The sequence below is a fragment of the Orycteropus afer genome, unplaced genomic scaffold (assembly GCF_000298275.1).
Source record: "Orycteropus afer afer isolate SDZICR_OR568_19922 unplaced genomic scaffold, OryAfe1.0 scaffold00026, whole genome shotgun sequence".
In the NCBI taxonomy this organism is placed as follows: Eukaryota; Metazoa; Chordata; class Mammalia; order Tubulidentata; family Orycteropodidae; genus Orycteropus; species Orycteropus afer.
Genome location: NW_006921613.1, coordinates 17,147,595 through 17,164,046, shown reverse-complemented (window position 1 = coordinate 17,164,046; position 16,452 = coordinate 17,147,595). Strand labels below are relative to the sequence as shown.

The 16,452-nt window shown below is 37.7% G+C and overlaps 1 protein-coding gene across 1 annotated transcript in view; it reads right to left on the bottom strand.

Annotated features, from left to right (window-relative positions):
• The window catches only part of TP53BP1 (tumor protein p53 binding protein 1), a 96,446-nt gene that overhangs the window by 26,211 nt on the left and 53,783 nt on the right, over positions 1-16,452 (bottom strand). Inside the window, exons 15-16 of the mRNA XM_042783696.1 lie at positions 3,830-3,878; positions 1,652-1,744 (exon numbers count right to left, since the gene is read on the bottom strand). Coding sequence (XP_042639630.1) covers positions 1,652-1,744; positions 3,830-3,878 — 142 coding nt within the window. The remainder of the gene's footprint in view (positions 1-1,651; positions 1,745-3,829; positions 3,879-16,452) is intronic.

Here is a 16,452-nt window from a genome sequence, read left to right as displayed (position 1 = left end):
ATAAATTCTGTCATGATGACAAAATAGTTGTAAAACTTCTTATCACGATCTATAAATGCTGAAACTTGATATAGTAAAATGAGATAAAAAGAGTAAAGCCATCACTGAATTCATAAACAATGAAAGGAATGAAAGGCAGTTTAGGAATTTACTTCAAGAAAAAAAAGATTAATTAGGTCAATATGTTTCATTTGGCTTTATGATTAGTTCTAACATTTCTTAACTGACTCCTAGCATTCTAGATACTGTTCATCCCCTCCTGACCAATAATTTTAGGAAAAAAAATCTTATCTATAAAGGATAAATTTGTGAGATTCCAGCTTTGCTACACATACTGATATACTGATATAGTCAGCCATTTCAGAATGACATGTTTCCTCAAAAACAGTTCTCAAGGTACAGCACACTTCTTTTCATTAGTCTTTCCATTTGGGTACCAGTGATTCATTCAGTTATTCCACAAATATCAAGTGGAATTTCACCTAAGAAGCTTTTCCATACAATAGAAAATACAGTCTCCTTACCATGTGGGCCATTTCACTCTCAAGAATACCAATGAGCTGATATTTCATAATCAGAATGACCATTTAAAGCAATGAAATGTTTCTTCTAAGTATGTCTATCAATAAAGAAAATAGAAAACTATGCTACAAATACCACTTCTAGAAATATACCTGATAAAATTTTATCAGATTACATAATTTTTTAAAAAATCATTAAATTCTAGAGTTGAAAGATATCCCCTCCAATTAAATACCAGTTTATTTTCAGTTATTACTTACTTCTCTATATTAGTATTAAATAAGACGATCATGTATTATAAAGAAGCTATTCTTCATTCAAATAGAGAAGAAATGTCTTCTGATTTTTTCTTCCCTGCTTCAGAGCTATTCTAAGGGATTATGAAGTAAAGAGATTATGAGAAAACCTTAACTGTCAAATCTAAGTGACTATAAATTTGGAATATTAAGCATCACAGATTTTTTTAAAAGAAAAATATGCCCTAAAAGAAACACAAAGGGGAATAAAAGATTTGGTAAAAAAAAAACATTATTCCAAAAGTAAGAAATAAGAATACTCTTAGAAATGTCGAATCATATAAATTCTTTTTTAAGTTTATGAAGACTGAGTCATTTCAAATTGACAGAACTGGCAGATAAAGATAAAAATTCTTTATCTATAGAACACTCAGTAAAATTTCTTAAAACATTTCATTTATGAATACACCTAGAAAATGCCAAAGTCCCTCAGGAAAAAAAATAATAAACTCCAACTCACAAGACAACCAAAATCAATTGCTTATGAGTAGATTCCAACTCTAGGCAACCCTACAGAACCTAGCAGAACTGCCCCATAGGGTTCCAAAGCTATAAATCTTTATGGGAACAGAGTGCTACATCTTTCTCCCAGGGAGCAGCTGGTGGGGTCAAGCCACTGACCTTTCAGTTAGTAGCAGAATGTTTAACCACTATGCCACCAGGGCTCCCTAATATTTAATAAAATTTCTCAAGACATTCAAGAAGCTGCCTAGAATATGCCACAGTAGAAAGTAAACTCAAGCTCACAAGACAGCAGCAGAAATACTAGATTTTTGTGTTGACCATTTTGTGAATCAATACAGTTCAAAGGACACTGTGAAAATAATACTTGCCTGATGGGTACAGAGTGAGTTTCCTGCGTTCGTGCCTCATCCTCTTGCCTGGCTTCACAGATACCGCTAAATACAGACATCGTCTTCTGAGGACTAAGATAATGAATTAAAGATATTTTAGTTTTAAAAGGAAAAGTGCCTATGGAGATTATCCTTTTAGGCACAGAAGGGATAAAATCCTTTTTCAGCATCCCAAACTCTCTTGTTGTCGTTATTATGTGCCATTAAGTCGAATCTGACTCATAGCAACCCCTCCATGGGTTTCCAAGGCAATATCAGTATGGAAGTAGATTCCCCCATCTTCCTTCCGAGGAGTGGCTGGTGGGTTTGAACCTCCAGCCTTCTGGTTAGCAGTCAAGTGCTTTAGGCACTACGCTACCAGAGTTCCTATCTCAAACTCTAACTTGCCTTAAACCAAAATCAACTTCCTCACTTTTGTCTCAAATTAGCATAATAAGAAACTCTCAAGGAAGATCCACAGGAATAAAAAAATAAACTCAAATTTATTTGAGGAATAAGGAACATAAAGGACCATATTAAGGAACCATAAAGATGTAACCAGCAAAATCTAGAACGTAGGAAACTCTAAAGGACAAATAACTCCATTCCTTCAACAGAGAAATTGTAAGGTGAGAAAAAAAGATTAAAAGAGACTTAATTTAAGAGACCTATCAACCACATGGAGGAGCTCTGTGATACAGTGGTTAAAGCATTTGGCTCGTAACTAAAAACTTGGAGGTTCAAACCTACCAGCTGCTTCGTGAAAGAAAAATGAGACAGTCTGCTTCCATAAAGACATATAGCCTTGGAAATCCTATTTGTTCCCTTAATAACAAGTTGTGCCTGGCATACAATTCTATTAAAAACAAAGAGATCAAATACAAACTCCACCTTCTTCAACAAGTAACACTACTTATCATTAAAGGGTACTCAAGTGAATAAGGACTCTAATGTACTTCTTTCAGATTAATATTCAAGAGCCCAGGGGTGTGAATTAACACTATTTTTTTATTCCTCTGGACCTTCCTTGAGAGTTTCTTATTATGTTAATTTGAAACAAGAATGAGGAAGTTGATTTTGGTTTAAGGCAGGTTTAGAGAAAGCATTTTCTTCTTTAAGAAATATCTAAGAACAGATCAAAGGATTTAGATAGTGTTCAGAAACTCACAACTGAGGGTCAAATATAAGTCTCCCAAACAAAACCAAACTCACTGCCATCGAGTAGGATCCAACTCACAGTGACCCCTCCTTGGGTTTCCAAGACAGTTTCACTACAGAAGTAGATTGCCCACCCTTCCGATGAGTGGCTGGTGGGTTTGAACCGCCAGCCTTCTGGTTAGCTGTCATACGCCTTAGGCACTACGCTACTAGAGCTCCTATATAAGTCTACAGACATAGTTTATTTAACTCATCAATCAACTATATGTATCTCCAGATGTTTCTTTAAAAATGTAGAAATTTGACAACTTAGTAAGCTTGCATCATCTCATGGCAACAAACTGGAATGAAGCTTATGTTCAGTCAATCATGGTCCTCAACATTCCATGCTGTCTTATACTAGCCTGTTTTACTTATTTACAGTACCTGCCTAACCTTTGATTTATGAATCTTCACTTATATGTCACTAATTTATGCCAGTATTTTAATGCTGGATGAATCATGCCAGAAATAAATGAAACAATTCTGTTCTCACAGCCACCAGATGGCAAAGCTTAACCACCTAAGCCTCAGGATAGGGTCACAGTCATTCTCAAAGCATTACAACATTCATGACAAAGCAAAAACAACAGCTCACCACAGAAGTTAATTTGGCAGGCAGACAGAAAATGTCCTGAGACTGTGACTGAGTATGGGGTCTCAGAAGGAGGAAGGCCCACGGCTATCTCTTATTATTTCCTCACTAATAGCAGCAACAATCTCAATCTCATCAAGGGGTGGGGTGGGATGGAGGAAACTCTCACATGAACAAAAGAGAGAAAGGGAAAAACCTATAAATATCTTAGTTTTAAATATAGCAAAAGCTTTATGGAGCTGAAAGTACTAATAAGAAAGCCCAAAGATTTAACACATTGCCAAATTCTTTATACTGGAGTTTTTCCCTCTGTTGATAAATCATCTTCCCCTCATTACCAGGAGCTCTGTATTAAAGGCCTCTAAATAGCAACCAGCTCTGGTTACCTGGCAACAGCCTCAGCAACAGCAGTTTTTCTTTCACCATTTGCAGGCTCTGAATAAAAACAAAGGCAAGGAGGGAAACAGAATTTAATTAGTTACCACAACTAACAACCTTCAAATACTAGCATTTGCCCCTAATTCTCTCAAAAAGAAATAGAAATAAGCAATAATAGTAAATAAACATAAAAAAAAATCTTATAATTTAATGGTATAAATATTTCTCACATCCACCAATTAACTTTCTTTCAAACTTCCTACAAACGATCAATCAGTTTGGCCAGAAACACAATATAATAATACTAGGCGGTAATAGTTTAAAAAGAAAATTAAACTTCTGAATCATAATTCATCTCTATCCATACAGAAAAACAGATACATACATACATACATACATAAATGTTCTGGGTTGATGCTCAAATTTTAAATAGTGTACAGTTTTAAGAGCACCCACAAGTAGAAGGTACCCAAGTTCTTCCCAACAGTAGTGATTTGGCAAAGAGATTTGTAAAATAAAACATCCTTTCAAGAAATAACCTGCAGTAAAGACCTGAAGGTAATACTGAAAAGAATCCCATATTCTCATATCAATGCCATTAACGTCAAGGATTAAAGTTTGTTCATTTACAATTTATTCTAGCGTTAGAGAAAACAACTCTTGAAAGTTTTTATTGTTGTTAGCTGCTGTCAAGTCAGCACCCAATTCATGGTGATCCCATGCACAAGGAAACACTGCCTGGTCCTGCACCATCCTCATGACTGGCTGTGGATCAGATCATTGTGATCCGTAAGGTTTTCACTAGCTGAATTTCAGAAGCAGATCACCAGGTCTTTTTGCCTAGTTTTTAAACATTTCTGAAGAATTCACTACCCAACATAATCTAAACAGTTCACCAAGGAAGCAGCTTATGCTCACTAGTTTAGAGCCTGAAATAGAAGCTCTAAAATAGAAGCCTGGTTCATGCCCTGCTTTGGACACTTAGCAGTCCAAAACTAAGGATAAACTACTTAATCATTCTGAGTCTGTTTCCTCATCAAATAAGGATAAAAAAGGTTTGCTGTGAAGATGAACTGATGTAAGTAAAACTGTGAGTACAGTGCCTTAGACTGTGTGTCTAGTATTAGGAGAGGTAGAAATATTTACTAATAGGATCATCTTGAACATTTAGCTCCATTTAAGGTCTTCCTAGTTGTGTTTCTGATCTAAAGAAGAGATTAAAGGCTAACACAGACTCTCTCTTAATAAGAATTTATTTATTCCAGAGAAGATAATAATAAGGATGGAAATAATTAATACTTTAATTTCTACTGAGGTTCTAAGATTCACAGACACTATATACATCAGCAATGAGCATTCCAACAATTCCATTTACAACAGCACCTAAAAAAATAAAATGCACAGGAATAAATACAGCCAGGGAGGTGAAAGACATACATACTGAAAACTATAAAAAATTACTGAAAGAAAGAAAATTGAAATAAATGGAATGATATTCCATCTTCAAGGATTGGAAGACTAATATTGATAAAATGTCAGTATTACCCAAAACAATCTATGGATTCAATCCCCATCAAAACTGCAACAGCCTTCTTTGCAGAAATGAAAAAGTCAATCCTCAAATTTGTAATGGAACTGCAAGGGGTCCTGAATAGCCAAAGCAATCTTGAGAAAGAAAAAGTAGGAAGATTCATACTTCACAATTTCAAATCATTTCATCAAGCTATAGTAATTAAAACAGTCCAGTACCGGTATAATGACAAACATATAGACAAATGGAAGGGAATTGAGAATCCAGAAATAAATCAATACATCTACAGTCAACTGTTTTTTGACAAGGGTGCCAAGTCTATATAATGGGAAAAGAATAATCTCTTCAATAAATGGAGCTAGGACTGGATCTATACATGAAAAAAAAAATGAAGCTGTACTCATACTCCATTATCATATATAAAAAGTAACACAAAATGGATCAAGGACCCAACTGTAAGACCTAAAACCATAGAACTCTTAGAAGAAAACATAAGGGTAATGCTTCAGGATTGAGGTTTTGACAATGGATTCTTAAGTATGACACCAAGAGCAAGAGCAACAAAAGATGAAATATATATATTGGACTTCATCAAAATTAAAAACTTTTTTGCATCAAAAGATTTTATCAACAAAGTGAAGAGACAACCTATAGACTGGAAGAAAAATTCTGGGAAACATATAGGATAAGGGTTTAATATACAGAATATATAAAAAATGTTTACAACTTAGTAACAAAACGACAAACAACCCATCAAAAACTGGGTAAACTGCTTGAATAGGCATTTCACCAAAGATGAAATATACAAACAGCCAAGAAGTACATGAAAAGATGCTATCTTAGTCACTGTTGTTGTTGTTGTTATGTGCCATCGAGTCGGCCCCGACTCATAGAGACCCCTCCTTGGGTTTCCGAGGCAGTATCACTACGGAAGTAGGATTGCCCAACCTTCCTTCCAAGGAGTGGCTGGTGGGTTTGAACCGCCAGCCTTCTGGTTAGCAGTCAAGTGCCTTAGGCACTATGCTACCAGATGAGATACCACTTCACCTCCACTAGGATGACTATGAAAAAAGGTTGGGGAGGACATGGAGAAACTGAAATTCTCATCCACTGTTTGGTGAAACCATTAAAATGGTGCAGTCACTTTGAAAAACAGTTTGTCCTCTGAACTTTAACACAGAATTACCATATAATCCACCAATTCCAGTACTAGGTAGAAACCCAAAAGAACTGAAAGCAGGAACACAAATTATTATATATCAATGTTCAGTGTAGCACTACTCAGAAAAGCCAAAAGTGAAAACCATCTAAATGTCCATCAACAAATGAATGCTTAAACAAAATGTGGTATAGGCATACCTCATTTTGTGCACTTCGTTTTACTGTGCTTCACAGATAACATTTTCTTTAGAAATTGAAGGTTTGTGGCAACCCTGCATCAAGCAAATCTAATGGCACCATTTTTTCCAACAGTATGTACTCATTTTATGTCTCTGTGTCACATTTTGGTCACTGTCTTGGTTCTCTAGTGCTGCTATGACAGAAATACCGTAAGTGGATGGCTTTAACAAACAGAAATTTATTCTCTTACAGTTTAGAAGGATAGAAGTCCAAATTCAGAGTATCAGCTCTAGAGGCTGGGTGAAGGCTCCTCATCCTTAGGCTACAGCTACAGCTCTGCCTCTTATTCCAGGTCCACTAGAGCTGGAGGCTTCTTGTAACTCATGCAGATGCTAGCTGCTGAGGCTGACAAACCTAAGGTCAGCAAGTAGAATGGCACTATATCCCAATCATGATCATGACAATATGACAATACTCATGATCAATAAGCACAAAGCAGGTCACTGGTTCAAGTCCAGGAATAATCCCAAAATTAGCAGGCAACAAACACAATAGGCCACTGGATGAAGACCTGACCAAATGCAGGACACAAGCGTGCCAAAAAGCTAGAGATCTTTCTCAAAGCTTCTCCCTATATACTGAAAGCAGGCCACACCTTGAAGGCAATTACTTAGCTGCTCACAGCATATTCCCATCATGGAGATGATTACAATCTCATTATGGGGAATTACCACATCAAGCTGCCAAGTCACTCAAAACCACAGCCCAAACAAGTTGATATACAACCTTCACTACCACAGTAGTTCTCATAATATTTCAAACAATTTTCATAATGCCATTGCATAGTTAATAGACTATAGTGTAAACATAACTTTTATATGCACTGAGAAACCAAAAAATTCATGTGACTTTGCTTTATTGCTGCAAAAAAGGCAAAGAGGTGACACCTTCTGACCTCCTCCAATCTCACGAGGAGGAATGAGAGTCACCCTCAACAGTGCAAGGCTTATTATTCCTATGATGTCAGACATATCACCACCCTCCAGTCTTTTACCAATTCTGACACCAACCATCCCTTCCACAGCAATCACTACTTCTCTGCTGGGTTCAAGAATTTGTTGCAATGGCCACACAGAACTCACAGACAATACTCATGATTATAGGGTTTATTAGGAAAGTTAACAGGCTACAGTTCAGGTTCAGGAATGCGCTCAGGATACAATTCTTTGATCAGGACAATCTCCTCTGTGCTGTGCCCTCAGACACATCTCTTTGGCCCATAGCCTCTTGGCCTGGCCTCTGCCCTACTCAGGCAAATGTTACAAAGCTCTTTTAGCTTTGTCAATAGGTACACCTAGGTGCACCGCACTCCGTCAGCAAGCGTCTCGCCCAAGGGCATTCAGCTTTCTCACTCTGTAGGCTAGGTAAGCCCACCATTCTGTCTTGTGCCTCTTGGTTCCACGGCCACTGTGTCTCTGCTGAGTGTCTCTCTGCCACACGTGTCTCTTTGCGGGGCATCTCTGCCAAGGAGGTCCAGTGCAGGATCTTGGGTCCAAGGATGCACTCTACTTCACCTCCAGCTCTTCTCTCTTGATGGTGGTAAGATCCTCTCTCTCCCTCTAGGAAGGCTCATTTTAATCCTGGCAGAGTGACAAAACTAACTAATCCCAACCTCAGAGTTCCACACAGCTTATTTGCACGGTCTCACCCAACAATCCAGTGGGAGTTACAAAAACTATAGCTAGAACAGCCATACTAAGTAATTCACCACACCACAATTGCAGTGGTCTAGAACCAAGATCAAAGTATCTCTGAGGTATGCCTGTATGTACATAAAATGGCACCTTACGCAGTCATAAAAATGAAGTACTGATACATGCTACAACATGGGTGAACTTTGAAACAATTTGCTAAGCAAAATAAGTCAGTCACAAAAGGACAAATATTGCATGATACCACTTACATGAAGTACCTAGAATTAGCAAATATAGAGACCAAAGTTTATTAGTGGTTACCAGGAATGGAGGGAGGGAGGAAGAAATGGAGAAATTATTGTTAGGGGTACTAAGTTCCTCTTAAAGATAACAAAAAAATGTGGAAAGCCAACAGAGAGAAAGCCTTCCCCCAGAGTAGCACCTTGAATTTGAACTTCTAGCTTCCTTAACTGTGAGAGAATAAATTTGTTTGTTAAAGCAATCTACTTGTGGTATTTCTGTTACAGCAGCGCTAGATAAATAAGACAGGCACCACTGAGTCAGTTCCAACTCACAACGACCCTGTGTACAACAGAACAAAACACTGCTCTGTCCTACAGCACTCTCACAATTGCTGCTAGGTTTGACCCCACTGTTGCAGCCACTGTGTCCATCCATCTCATTGAGGACCTTCCTCTTTTTCACTGATCATCTACTTTACCAAACATAATGTCCTTCTCCAGGGACTGGTCTCTCCTGATAACGTGTCCAAAGAATGTGAAATGAAGTATCACTATCCTCGCGTCTAGGGAACATTCTGGTTGTAAATCCTCCAAGACAGAATTGTTCATTCTTCTGGCAGCCCATGGTATATTTAATATTCTTTGCCAACACTATAAAACAAAGGCATCAATTCTTTAAACCAAACTCTCACTGCCATCGAGTCGATTCGACTCATAGCAACCCCTCCTTGGGTTTCTGAGGTAGTATCTCTACGGGAATAGATTGCCCAATATTCCTTCCAAGGAGTGGCTGGTGGGTTTGAACTGCCAACCCTCTAGTCAGTATTATCCAGCTTTTGCTTGAATATGAGAAGACTGAAAATACATGGCTTGGATCAGGTGCACCTTAGTTCTCAAAGTGACACTGCAGCTTTTTAACACTTTAAAGAGATCTTTTGCATCAGATTTACCCAATGCAGTAAGTCATTTGATTTCCTGACCATTGCTTCCATTGGCATGGATTGTAGATCCAAGTAAAATTAAATTCTTGATGTTTTGGTCACATCTAGTGCTGCTGTAACTGAAAATACCACAATTGGATAGTTCTAACAAATGGGGATTTATTTTCTTATCGTTTAAGGGTCTAGAAGTCTGAGTTCGAAGTGCCAGCTCTAGGAGCTGGATGAAAGTCCCTCAACCTTCGGCTTCAGCTCTGCCTCTTGTGCCCAGCCTACTGAAACTGGAGGCTTCTCTTAGACAGCTGCAGGCTGCTGAAGTTGACAGACCCAAGGTAGACAAGTAAAATAGCACAGTCCCAAAATTATCAAGCAACACAGCAGGCCACTAATTCAAGTCCATTAACAATCCCAAGATCAGCAGACAACATGTCAGGCCACTGACATGAAGACTCGGCTACATGCAGGGTCCAAGCGTGCCAAAAAACTCCAGACCTTTCTCAAAGCTGTCTTCTTATGTACTAGAAGCAGACCACATACCTAAGGCAGCTTACTTAGCTGCTCAAGTAGATTCCACCATGGAATTGATACCCAGTCTCATCATGGGGAATAACTACATCCAGCTGCCCAACCACTCAAAACCAGACCCAGATTGTGAGAGTGCTGTAGGACAGGGCAGTGTTTTGTTCTGTTGCACACAGGGTCGTTGTGAGTTGGAACTGACTCAGTGGTGCCTGTCTTATTTATCTAGTGCTGCTATAACAGAAATACCACAAGTAGACTGCTTTAACAAACAAATTTATTCTCTCACAGTTAGGAGGCTAGAAGTTGACACACAACTTAACCACCACACTTGACAACTTCGATCTTTTTTCCATTTATCATGATGTTGATAAACAATGCAAATAGCTTTGTCAGCAACATAAAACAGTAACTATACATGAGGATTTTGTTTTCTTTATGTTGAGGTGCAATCCATACTGAAACCTGTAGTCTTTGATCTTCATCAGTAAGTGCTTCAAGTTTTCTTCACTTTCAGCAAGCAAGGCTATGTCATCTACGTATCACAGGTTGTTAATGAGTCTTCGTCCAAACCTGATGCCTCATTCTTCTTCACATAGTCAGTGCAGCTTCTCAGATTATTTGCTCAGCATATGAGATCTACATCCTTGATGCACACCTTTCCTGATTTAAACCTTGCAGTATCCCCTTGCTCTGTTTGAATGACTGCCTCTTGATCTACGTACAGGTTCCTTATAAGTACAATTAAGTGTTCCAGAATGCTCAATCTTCCCAATGTTACCCATAATTTATAATCCACAAGTCAAATGCCTTTGCACACTCAATAAAATACAGGTAAACATCTTTCTGATATTCTCTGCTGTTAGCCAAGATTTATCTGACATCAACAATGATATCCCTCGTTGTACATCCTCTCTGAATCCAGCTCGAATTTCTGGCAGTTCCCTGTCAATGTACTTGTGCAGTCGTTTTTGAATTATCTTCAGCAAACTTTAACTCGTGTGTGATATTAATGATATTGTCCAGTAATTTCCACATCCCACTGGATCACCTTTCTTTGGAATGGACACAAATATGGATCTCTTCCAGTCACCTGGCCAGGTAGCTGTCTTCCAAATTTCTGGCATAGATGAGTGAGCACTTTTCAGAGTACACCTGTTGCTGAAATATCTCAATGGGTATTCCATCAGCTCTTGGAGTCTTGTTTTTCACCAATGCCTTCAGTGCAGCTTGGATTTCTTCCTTCAATACCATTGGTTCTTCATCATATGCCACCTCCTGAAATGGCTGAACATCAACTAATTCTTTTGGGTATAGTGAATTTGTGTATTCCTTCTATCTTCTTTTGATGTTTTCTGCATTGTTCAATATTTTGCCCATAGAATCCTTCAATATTGCAATTGAATTTTTTCTTCAGTGTTTTCAGCTTGGAAATTGCTGAGTGTGTTCTTCCCATTTGGTTTTCTAACTCCAGGTCTTTGAACATTTCATTATAATACTTTACTCTGAAATATTTTCAAGCCAGCTTTTGAAATCTTCTGTTTGCTTCAGCTACTCTCCATTAAAGAGCAAGTTTCAGAGTCTCTTCTGACATCCATTTTGGTCTTTTCTTCCTTTCCTTTCTTTTTAATAACCTTTTGCTTTCCTCACGCATGATGTCCTTGATGTCATCCTACAAACCGTTTGGTCTTCAGTCATTAGTGTTCAATGTGTCAAATATTCTTGAGATGGTCTCTGAATCTAGGTGGGATATACTCAAGGTTATACTTTGGCTCTTGTGGACTTTTTTTAAATTTTCTTCAGCTTTAACTTGAACTTGTATATTAGCTTCTGCTGGTCTATTCTGCAGTTGGCCCCTGGCCTTGTTCTGACCAATGATATTAAGTTTCTTCATCATCTCTTTCCACAGGTACAGTCTATTTGATTTCCGTGTGTTCTATCCAGTGAGGTCCATGTGTATAGTTACTGTTCACGTTGTTGAAAAAAAGGTATTTGCAATAAGTAAGTCATTGGTCTTGCAAAATTCTATCATGCAATCTCCAGCATCATTTCTATCACCAAGGCCATATTTTTCAGCTACAGATCCTTCTTCTTTCCATCTAATTCTCATGTTCTAACCACCAATAATTATCAATGCATCTTGATTGCATGTTTTGGTCAATTTCAGACTGCAGAAGTTGGTCAAAATCTTTAATTTCTTCATCTTTGGCATTAGTGGTAGGTGCCTAAATTTGAATAATAGTTATTTTAACTGGTCTTCCTTGCAGGCATATGGATATTATCCTATCACTGACAACATTATACTTCAGGACAGATCTTGCAAAATGTTCATTATGACAATGAATGTGAAGCCACTCCTCTTCGATTTGTCATCCCCGGACAGCAGACCGCATTATTGTTCAATTAAAAATGGCCAATATCAGTCCTTTTCAACTCACTAATGCCTAGGATATCAATGTCATGCATGCTATTTCGTTTTTGACAAGTTCCAATTTTCCTAGATTCATACTTCATAAACTCCACATTCTGATTATTACTGGATGTTTGCAGCTATTTCTTCTCATTTTGAGTTGTATCACATCAGCAAATGAAGGTCCAGAAAGCTTTACTCCATCCACACCATTAAGGTCAACTCTACTTTGAGGAGGCAGGTTTTTCCTAGTTGTATTTTGAATGCTTTCCAACCTGATGGGCTCATCTTCTAGCACTACATCAGACAATGTTCCACTATTATTCCTAAGGTTTTTTCACTGGCCAGTTTTTTCAGAAGTAGGTTGCCAGGTCCTCCTTTCTAGTCTATCTTAGTCTGGAAGCTCTTCTGAAACTTGTCCACCACGGGTGACCATGCTGGAATTTGAAATACTGGTGGCTTATTTTCCAGTATCACAATAACATGCAAGCCACCACATTACAACAAACTGCAGATGAATCTGTGGTTTGAATAACCCTATCTCCAAATATCTCACAAGGAGTCCTCCACAAAAATGTTACGGAAATCCTCTTTTTTTTTTTTAAATCCATTAAGCAATAACTAACAAAGAAATATTTTAAATCAAGTACAAAAACACATATTAAAAAACCCAAACTCACTGCTGTCAAGTCGATTCAACTCAAAGCAACCCTTCCTTGGGTTTCTGAGGTGGTATCTCTATGGAAATAGATTGCCCAATCTTCCTTCTGAGGAGTGGCTGGTGGGTTTGAATCACCAGCCTTCTAGTTAGCAGTCAAATCCCTTCGGCACTACGCCACCAGACACTAATAAATTTTATATACTTCTTGGTAGAAACTATGGGAAAAAAACATTCAGGAACTGGTTTCTCTGCTACTGAGGCTAAAGGCATTATTATCAAGGTTGAGGATCAAGGATATTCCATCCAGATTACACTAGAAAATTAATAATTTGTACATACACACAGGGTCACCATGAGTCAGAATCAACTTAACAGCAACTAACAACACACACACACACACACACATATATGTAAAATCAACAACCTAAATATCAAATAATAAATTAAATAAATGGAGGACATCCACAAAATGAAATATTATGCAGCCATTAAAATTGACATTAAGCATTTTTAATGTCATGATGAAAGAAAAAACGCAAGGTAAAACTCAATGTAAAATAAAATTCATTCAAAAATAAAATGTATTATCACACCAAAATATTTTCCAAATAACCTTATATGAACAGAAATACAAAGCATAAAGTAAAATACATCAAAATCCTAAGTATTGTTTTCAGGGTTACAAAATTTTTTATTCTTTCTTCCTCTAAAATAAGTTCCTTTTAGCATTACATACACGTATTTATTTTTAAACACACAAATATACGTACATTCAAAATTCAAAAGGCATAAATGTACAAACCTCCCCTTCCTACTCAGTCTCATAACCAGCTAGTTTGCTTCTACAGAAGGAACTTTTGTTACCAGTTTCTTCTTTATCTTTCCAGAGATGGTCTATGTATTACTTTTTAAATTCAGAAAACCATGCCACATCATACTTCCTCAGTGAGGCTGGAAAGTTTGAACTACCGACATTTTAGCTCGCAGCTGAGTGCTTTAAACACTGTGTCACTAGAGTACCTTTATATAATACTACTTTTTCAATTCAGAAAACCATAAACACATATTTGCACGATTCATCCCTCTGCTATACAAGAGCTAGCAGCTTAATCCAGTGTTTATCCTCAAACATTCAAGCTCTTCTCCCTCCATTTTCTTCTAGCCCATCAGCAGCTCCTTTCCTAGTCTATTTCCTTAACAAGCCTAGATCCTATGGTCCATCACCAAAGCTATTATTCTCTTATTCTCTGACCCATACCACTGAATCCCTTGCCCTCTTATTTTCCATCACATTTATCACTATCAACTGTGGATTAGTGTTACAGCTTCCCTCCTGAGTCAACATAAGGCTGCTGAAAATAATACATCTATGTAGGCTTGTGCTGCTCCAAATTCATAAACCTCACTTTCAACTGGCCTTTATCACCAAACATCCATTCTTTACTTGGTTCTGGTCAACTACAATTCCCTCATGTTATTTCTTCATAAATTCCCTATTAAACTTCTCTCCTGACTCAGCAGAAGCCTTGCCTTCTACTTCACTGCTGGAATTGAAGCCATTAAATGCCTCCCACTCTCTTTAACCTTCTAAGTTATAAATGTGTCTACAGTACTCATCTAAACCCTCAACTGTTCTCTCTGGTCTCAGAAGAATTATTCCCCTCTTATTCAAGTCCACCTACTCTACCTGTGGTCTTTGAAAACTTCCCTTCCCCATTTCTTATAGGGCCTTGATCCATCAGCTGTTTCCCCTATTCATTCATGTTTAATCCTTTTGGATTCTTCTTTTCAGTCTATAAACTTGTTCAGGCCGCTCTCACCCTAAAAAATTACAAAACCTCTCTCAAACCTGCATTTTTTACTAATTTGCCTTATTTTTGTCTTCGTTTCTCATCTAAACATCTCAAAACCAGAGTACATTTGCTGCTTCTTCTCCCCATCACTCCTGAATTACCTTTACTATGGTTCTCACCTCAACCACGACACTCTTGGTAGACCTCTTTTAAGAGTCACCAAATAGATCCTCATTGCCAAATTCAATGCACAGTTCAGACGTATCTTACTAGCCTTCATTCCTGCGTCTGACGCTTATTTTTTTGAACTCTCTTCCCCTGGAGCTCTTGTAGTATAGTGCCTAAGGCATCTGACTGATAACTAGGTTGGCAGTTCAAACCCACCAGCCCCTCCACAGAAGGAAGACTGGGCAATTTGCTTCCATAAAGATTTACTGCCTCAGAAACCCAAACAGGGTCACTATGAGTCGGAATCGACTTGAGGGCAGTGTTTGGTTATTTTGGTCTTCCCCAAAGGCTTCCATGACTTCAATTCTCCTGGTTCTCCTCCTCTCTGAATGTTTCCTTTGCAATCACTTTTATGAGATGTCTTCTTCACATAAGTCCCTTAAACAGCATTTACAAACTACCATTACAGACTGAATTAGGCCCCCAAAAAATAAGTGCTGTAAATCCTAGCACTTAGACATGTGGTTATAATTCCATTTGGAAATGGATTTTCTTTGTTATGTTTATGACAGTATTAGTGTAGGCTGTGTTTTAAGTCAATCTCTTTTGAGATATAAAAAAGAAGACTGAGCAAGCAAGCAAGTATAAACAGAAGGAAAGGGAAGGTACAAACCACATGATCAACAAGGAATCTAGGAATAGAGGCTAAAAAAAGACAAAGAACTTCCCCCCAGAGTGGACAAAGAGAAAGAGCCTTCCCCTAGAGGCAGCTTCCCCCAAATTCAGACATCTAGCCTCCTAAACTATGAGAAAATATGTATGTCTGTTCATTAAAGCAACCCACTTATGGTTATTTATGTTATAGCAGCATTAGACAGCTAAGTTACTATTCTAGTGGAAAAACTATAAGCTTTAGCTCAGATGTGATTCAAATTCTAACTTTACCTATTATGACCTTTGACAACTTAAAAACCTCTAAGAAAGGAAAGTCAAAGGCATCCTAATCAGTAAGGAAGAAGTCAAACTATCCCTATTTGCTGATATGATCCTATACAGAGAAATTCCAAGAGACTCCTCAAGAAAACTACTGGAACTAATTGAGAGATTTAGCATAGTGGCAGGGTATAAAATCAACATCCAAAAATCAGTTGGATTCCTCTACACCAACAAAGAGATCACTGAAAAGGAAATAAGGAAATCAATACCATTTACAATAATTACCAAAAAAATTAAATAATTGGGAATAACTCTCCCTAGGGACACAAAAGACCTGTAGAAAGAAAGCTACAAATCACTACTCCAAAAAAACATAAGAGATCTACATAAATGGAAGA